The following is an 8373-nucleotide window of genomic DNA, read 5'->3' on the forward strand; positions in this document are numbered from 1 at the left end:
GTAGAAATAATGCACCCTAACCTTTAAGAGATAAACCCCATCTATCAAACTGTCTAATCTAGACCATCCATGTACTGTATAAACCCCATCTATCAAACTGTCTAATCTAGACCATCCATATACTGTATAAACAACATCTATCAAACTGTCTAATCTAGACCATCCATATACTGTATAAACCCCATCTATCAAACTGTCTAATCTAGACCATCCATGTACTGTATAAACCCCATCTATCAAACTGTCTAATCTAGACCATCCATATACTGTATAAACCCCATCTATCAAACTGTCTAATCTAGACCATCCATATACTGTATAAACCCCATCTATCAAACTGTCTAATCTAGACCATCCATGTACTGTATAAACCCCATCTATCAAACTGTCTAATCTAGACCATCCATATACTGTATAAACCCCATCTATCAAACTGTCTAATCTAGACCATCCATATACTGTATAAACCCCATCAATTAAACTGTCTAATCTAGACCATCCCTATACTGTATAAACCCCATCTATCAAACTGTCTAATCTAGACCATCCATATACTGTATAAGCCCCATCTATCAAACTGTCTAATCTAGACCATCCATATACTGTATAAACCCCATCTCCCAAACTGTCTAATCTAGACCATCCATATACTGTATAAACCCCATCTATCAAACTGTCTAATCTAGACCATCCATATACTGTATAAACCCCATCTATCAAACTGTCTAATCTAGACCATCCATATACTGTATAAACCCCATCTATCAAACTGTCTAATCTAGACCATCCACACAGTCTGTGATTCGTAACAAAGTGGTGTCCCTCCCCACCACTTGTTTTGGTATACAGCTGAACATTGAACAGCTTCCCAAATCTCAGACTTTATCTTTAACTAAAACACTATGCAGCACCATATTATAACAATTATATGGTGTTGATATGATATGTATTATGATTCTCATGATTCTACACTTATTGTGGTTATATACTGTGATTTTATTGTGATTTGATGTTCCAAACATTGCTCACTAAATGTCTGTGGCAGAGAGACTAGAAATCATGAGAAAGTAATGGAAATAAAATGTCCTCCAAATATGTGCTTCCTATTTAAAATGAAAATGGAGAACAGTCTACGAAGGAAAATAAGAGTTTTGGTGCAGGGACAGCCAACTAACACAAACATAATAGTTTGTTATTGTTGATGCGATACGACATGATATATTGTGGGAAATGATATCCCGATGTTTAACTGTCCATTTTTTCCCTTCATTACTATTGGATAGGCGTTTTAACGGTCTTGCTGTTATAAATGTAGTTCCTTATTGACACCATTGAGGAAGGGTTTGTTAAGATGACAGATTAGTTTATCGTAGCTTCTGGTCACTACTGTATGTATTGTCTGATCAAAAGGAATACAATGAAATATAATGATTAAAGATATGCTTTTTATTAAAATGTCCATAAGCAGATGTAGCAGAAAAGGAACAACAAATAAAAAATGCAGCGTGTATAAAATAGTGAAGGAGAAACACCCTGAAACGCTATTATCTCCCCATAATATTTGACTGTTCCATTAATCAAAGACATAATTAATCCTTTAAATGCCATATGATTCTTTCCTTTATAGTGATAAAATGTGATAACAATGCATGTTGACCCAAGCTGACAGGACTGTTTGAATATTCCTATCTAATGGATGCTTCATGAGAATTTGAACTGAATGAATTTGAATGTTAAGAAATATTTTATTACTGCTTCAAGTGAGGAATCACCTCAAAAATACTTCCAAAGTATTCAAAACATTCAAATTCATTCAGTGAAATAAAAGTGAAATAAAAAACTGTTCTGTCAGCATCTATGTCAAACATCCATCCAACATATAGGGTCAGTTTCCTGGACCCAGATTAAGTTTACTCCTGGACTAAAAAGCATGTAGAATGGAGAATCTCCATTGAAAGTAACTAGTCCAGGACTAGGCTTAATCTGTATCCGGGATACCGTCCCAAAGAGCAAGACATGCTTTTTTCCCCCCTAATAAATAGGAGTTACTGTTTCCAGTGCTGTTTCCTGAGTACTGTTTCCAGCCCCTTCCATGTCCACCAATCCCCAGTGGGCTCCGATGGAGGTGATCCCGGCACCGTTGAAGCGACCGCTGAGGATCCTCAGCTCATTGTCCATGTTGGTTGGGTAGAAGTTGAAGGAGACCTGGTTGGGCAGGCCGGCTGACAGAGTGCGCCCCATGTTAGTGGTTAACACCAGGTAGCAGATGTAGTCTGCTGGGTTGTACTTCCCAGACACCTCGACGATGGCCTCATCATTAAACAGCTCCATCTCCTGCTTTACACTCCCTTCGTTACCGAACACAGGAGACCAGGTGTTGCCGTATCTCAGCTGGAACCTAAAACAGAGGAAGCTTTTCACGTTGGTTGTGTTTTGATACGCACATTCAGACAGAGACAGCAGGTCGCGTCAGAGAATATCAAGGAATTACATTTGACATTGTACTCTGGGTTAGATACGATAACAATATTGTTTGGTCATAAACTGAATATGTAATAAACACAACAAAGAAAGAAAGAAAGAAAGAAAGAAAGAAAGAAAGAAAGAAAGAAAGAAAGAAAGAAAGAAAGAAAAAAAAGAAAGAAAGAAAGAAATAAAGAAAAGTGTCTGTTGGGCAGTGTAGTTGTACTGAGTCAGTGGTGTTTGTTGGATAGTGTAGTTGGACTGAGTCAGTGGTGTTTGTTGGGTAGTGTAGTTGGACTGAGTCAGTATTGTTTGTTGGGCAGTGTAGTTGGACTGAGTCAGTGGTGTTTGTTGGGTAGTGTAGTTGTACTGAGTCAGTGGTGTTTGTTGGGCAGTGTAGTTGGACTGAGTCAGTGGTGTTTGTTGGGCAGTGTAGTTGGACTGAGTCAGTGGTGTTTGTTGGGCAGTGTAGTTGGACTGAGTCAGTGGTGTTTGTTGGGCAGTGTAGTTGGACTGAGTCAGTGGTGTTTGTTGGGTAGTGTAGTTGGACTGAGTCAGTGGTGTTTGTTGGATAGTGTAGTTGGACTGAGTCAGTGGTGTTTGTTGGGTAGTGTAGTTGGACTGAGTCAGTGGTGTCTGTTGGATAGTGTAGTTGGACTGAGTCAGTGGTGTTTGTTGGGTAGTGTAGTTGGACTGAGTCAGTGGTGTTTGTTGGGCAGTGTAGTTGGACTGAGTCAGTGGTGTTTGTTGGGTAGTGTAGTTGGACTGAGTCAGTGGTGTTTGTTGGATAGTGTAGTTGGACTGAGTCAGTGGTGTTTGTTGGATAGTGTAGTTGGACTGAGTCAGTGGTGTTTGTTGGGTAGTGTAGTTGGACTGAGTCAGTGGTGTCTGTTCATGGGTCAGAGTCTGCTCACCCGCTGATGTAGTTGTTGCTGTTGTAGTTGTAGTAGTAGTAGTAGTAGTAGTAGTAGTAGTAGTAGTTGTTGGTCTCCCACACTCTGACTCCCGTGATGCGCCCCTCACCGTAGGAAGCAAATGGGGTGCCACCTCCCTGACCCACCGCAGAGGAATACGAGTACGGGTCTTTGATGGCTAAAATAACATGGCCAATATGTTTACTATATTTACTATATTAATAATACATATTTATATATATATATCATTTTATTTTTACCAACACATTTCTGAAAGATCTTCACATTATGAATAAAGTGCAGATGAATTAACTAAAGTACATACTGCAATGATTTAATCCATCAGTTTATGTCTCAAAGACGAACTCCTAAGTCTAACTGAAAGACAAGTTGGTGAAAGCAGAAAAGCTATTATTTAATAATTATAATTCAGAATTGTATTTTTATAACTCACGCAATGCCAAGCAGCCAGCCAAGAACACTGTGACAACCAGGATTAAGAACATTCTGCAAAAGTGAGGCATCAACACTAAAGACCTTTAATTTCAGTCAATTTCACTCTCACTCCGTTTCACTTTAAATGGTAAAACTTGAAAAAATATAGTTAATAATGTTTTTCATAGTAGTTTGTCAAAACAAATAAATCATTTTACCTGTCAGGTCAGTGTTTCCTAGGGGGGAGAAGAAAATAACCTTTTGAATTGTGACGTAACAAACAACAAACCATTCTTGAATGTAAAATGTTATGAAACGTCTCTAAAAAGTTGAACCTACTCTTGTTTACTACAATCACTCTTGCAGTGCTAAGCTACTGTCACATTAAAAATAATGTCAGATCATTGAATTTAAATTTAGTGGCAAAAGGGCCAAAATGTTTGTGCCCAAGTACCAAGAGATAATGAGTATTAACTTTATAACATTTCCCACACCAGTATTATGCATTAAAAACAAGTGCACATTTTCTATTTAGTTAGTTGTGTAGTTACCCACAGTGCTATCTTGAGATGTGTGTGAAAACCTGTGAAAGCTTCTTGTCTCTCTGTCTCTGCCAGGTCCTTCTAGTCTACTGCTTCCTCTAAGAACTGCATTTATACCTGCTGAACATTCCATCAGCTCTAGATGGAAGGAGCATGACAAAGAACACCTTTAGTCAATCACAATTGAGAAGTCAGACATTGTTTACTAATTGGTCGAGGCTACTTTGGGAGGGAGTATCAAGGAAGTACTATAAGGAAATAATAATTGTGTTCTTTTGAATTGTAATAAATTAATGATCTGAAATAGGGATTAACAAAATATACAATCGAACAACTGAACAAATAAAAGAATGTACCAAAATTGTATGAATGTGTGTGAAAATCGCTCAAAGTCAGTCTCCCAATCTTCAGTTGTTTAATTACACATTAAATATTCATTAAATCACTGGCAACCTGTTCATGTTACTACAGGATAACAATCTGATTTCATGTTCTGCAGATGAACCAGAACCAAATGCACAAGCATTTCGCTACACTCGCATTAACATCTGCTAACCATGTGTATGTGACCAATAAAATTTGATTTGATTTGAGAGTAATACAAATATGTAATGTAGGACCTTATTGATAAAAAATAAAATGTCAATGTAGCAGATACCTTGACAGAGTTGATCAGGCTGTTGACTGTGGAATGTTGTCGCACTTCTTTTCAATGGCTGTGCGGAGATGCAGGATTTTGGTGGGAACTGGAACACGCTGTCATGCGCGTTGATCCGGGCATTACAAACATGCTCTGTGGGAGACATGTCTGGTGAGTATGCAGGCCATGGAAGAACTGGGATCCAGGAATTGTGTACAGATCCTTGCGACATGGGGCCGTGCATTATCTTGCTGGAACATGAGGTGAAGTTTGCGGATGAATGGTACGATAATGGGTCTCAGAATCTCGTCACGGTATCTCTTTGCATTCAAATTGTCTTCGATAAAATGCAATTGTGTTCGTTGTCCATAGCTTATGACTGCCCATACCATAACCCCACATACACCATGGGGCACTCTTTTCACAAAATTTACATCAGCAAACCACTCGCCCACACAACGACATACATGTGGTCTGTGGTTGTGATTCCAGTTGGACGCACTGCCAAACGATCCAATGATCAAACGTTTTAGAGAAATAAGGAACATTTCTGGGATCTTTTATTCCAGCTCATGAAACATGAAACCCACATTTCACATGTTGCATTTTAAAAAAATTGTTGAGTGTAAAGTAGTTAGGTCACATAAAGATGTATGTAATTTATATGAATGAAATCATCAACATGTATTGATCACATCTTTAATAATGATGCAGAAATTAACTTTAAAGCAGTATCCAAATCCATGTGATATAGTGATCACAATATAATAGCCATATCTAGGAAAACCAAAGTTCCAAAGGCTGGGCCTAATATAGTGTATAAGAGGTCATACAATACGTTTTGTAGTTATTCATATGTTGATGATGTAAAGAATATTTGCTGGTCTGTGGTGTGTAATGAGGAGCAACCAGATCCTGCACTTGACACATTTATCAAGTTGCTTATTCCAGTTACTACTGAGCACGCACCCATTAAGAATATGACTGTAAAAACTGTTATATCCCCTTGGATTGATGAGGAATTGAAAAGTTGTATGGTTGATAGGGATGAGGCAAAAGGTATGGCAAGTAAGTCTGTCAGCCCAACTGATTGGCAAACGTACTGTAAATTAAGAAATCATGTGACTAAGCTTAAGAAGAAGAAAAAGAAACTATACCATGAAACAAAGATAAAGGATATAAAGAAGGATAGTGAAAGGATTTGGAGCACCTTAAATGACATTTTGGGAAAAAAAGCCAACATGGCTCCATCATTCATTAAATCAGATGGCTCATTTATCACAAAACCCACTGATATTGCAAACTACTTTAATTAATTTTTCAGATAAACAAACTGAGGGATGACATGCCAGCAACAAACGCTGACACTACACATCCAAGTATATCTGACCAACTGATCAAAAACAGGAATTGTACTTTTGAATTCTGTGAAGTCAGTGTGGAGAAATACATTTTTTTATTGTTGTCTATCAACAATGACAAGCCACCGGGGTCTGACAATCTGGATGAATATTTACTGAGGATAATAGTGGATGATATTGCTACTCCATCAATTTAAGCCTACTAGAAAGTGTGTGCCCTCAGGCCTGTAGGCAAGCTAAAGTCTTTCCACTGCCCAGGAATAGTAAAGCCCCTTTACTGGCTCATATAGGTGACCAGTCAGTCTGTTACCAACCCTTAGTTAACTTCTGGAAAGAATTGTGCTTGACCAGATGCCGGTGCGGTAGGTAACTTAGTGGTTAGAGTGTTGGGCTAGTAACTGAAAGGTTGCTGGATCAGATCCCCGAGCTGACAATGAAAAATTCTGTCATTCTGCCCCTGAATAAGACATTTAACCCACTGTTCCCTGGTAGGCCATCATTGTAAATATGAATTTCTTCTTAACTGACTTGCCTAGTTCAATATATGTATTTCATTTTTTAAATACAATGATATTCACAGTAAACAAATTGACAACAGACTTTCAGCACGCATATAGGGAAGGACACTCAACAAGCATGGCACTTACACAAGTGACTGATGATTGGCTCAGAGAAATTGATGGTAAAATGATTGTGGGGGTTGTCTTGTGAGACTTCAGTGCAGTTTTTGACATTATCTATCAAAGTCTGCTGTTATGACTTTACACCCCCTGCTATAACGTGGATAAAGAGTTACTGTCTAACAGAACACAGAGGGTGTTCTTTATTGGAAGCCTCTCAAACATAGAACTAGGTAGACGCAGGAATTTCCCAGGCTAGCTGTTAGGCCCTTGCTTTTTTCAATCTTTACTAACGACATGCCACTGGCTTTGAGTAAGGCCAGTGTGTCTATGTTTGCAGATGACTCAACACTATACACGTCAGCTACTACAGCAACTGAAATGACTGAAACACTTAACAAAGAGTTGCAGTTAGTTTCAGAATGGGTAGCAAGGACTAAGTTCGTCCTAAATATTTCCGAAAATTAAAGTTTTGTATTTGGGACAAATCATTCACTAAACGCTGAACCTCCACTACATCTCATAATGAATCATGTGGAAATTGAGCAAGTTGACGTGATTAAACTGCTTCGAGTAACTCTGGATTGTAAACTGTCATTGTCAAAACATATTGATACAACGGTAGCTAAGATGGGGAGAAGTCCGTCTATAATAAAACGCTGCTCTGCCTTCTTAAAACACTATCAACAAGGCAGGTCCTACAGGCCCTGGTTTTGTCACACCTGGACTACTGTTCAGTCATGTGGTCAGGTGCCACAAAGAGGGATTTGGGAAAATTACAGTTGGCTCATAACAGGGCAGCCCGGCTGGCTCTTAAAAGCACACGGAGTGCTAACATTAATGACATGCATGTCAATCTCTCATGGCCCAAAGTGAAGTTGAGATTGACTTCCTCATTACTTGTTTCTGTAGAGGTGGCACCCATGCGTACCCCACAAGACATGCCACCATAGGTCTCGTGACACTCCACAAGTCCAGAACAGACTATGGGAGGTGCACAGTACTACATAGAGCCATGACTACATGGAACTCTATTCCACATCAGGTAACTGATGCATGCACTAGAAACAGATTTTAAAAGCAGGTAAAAATACACCTTATGGAACAGCGTGGACTGTGAAGTAGCACAAACATAGGCACAGACACATGCATACAAAATAAATACATGTACAAATAACCCCTAGAGTCTATTGTAACATAACCAATCTAAGTAACAAACTAAAAAAATCTCCATTAAAAAATATCTCAGTTTAAGCTAGAGATATCTGCATTGTATGGGCTGCATCTCAATCCATCACATCTGCCTATGGTAGCCTTCCACATCTGTGGTGGAAGGTGGCCGAGCTACAGAAGTATTTGTCAGATCATGAGACATCCTGTAAATCGGTTTCTCACAAA

General features: G+C 38.8%; 1 protein-coding gene across 2 annotated transcripts; it reads right to left on the reverse strand.

The window, feature by feature from the left end:
• Positions 1-1431: 1431 nt before the first annotated feature.
• On the reverse strand, positions 1432-4473 carry LOC135530121 (zymogen granule membrane protein 16-like). Of its 2 annotated transcripts, none has more exons than XM_064958506.1 (5): positions 4368-4473; positions 4031-4048; positions 3832-3884; positions 3378-3555; positions 1432-2398 (listed from the first exon to the last, which is right to left on the reverse strand). In XM_064958506.1, exons 3-5 carry the CDS (start codon positions 3881-3883, stop codon positions 2032-2034), a joined length of 597 nt encoding a protein of 198 aa, XP_064814578.1. In that variant the 5' UTR covers position 3884; positions 4031-4048; positions 4368-4473; the 3' UTR covers positions 1432-2031. The 2 variants fall into 2 exon arrangements, with proteins under 2 accessions (XP_064814578.1, XP_064814577.1); XM_064958505.1 differs by having other exon boundaries at positions 4364-4472.
• Positions 4474-8373: the final 3900 nt, after the last annotated feature.

This window comes from Oncorhynchus masou, unplaced genomic scaffold (assembly GCF_036934945.1).
Source record: "Oncorhynchus masou masou isolate Uvic2021 unplaced genomic scaffold, UVic_Omas_1.1 unplaced_scaffold_1265, whole genome shotgun sequence".
Lineage (NCBI taxonomy): Eukaryota > Metazoa > Chordata > Actinopteri > Salmoniformes > Salmonidae > Oncorhynchus > Oncorhynchus masou.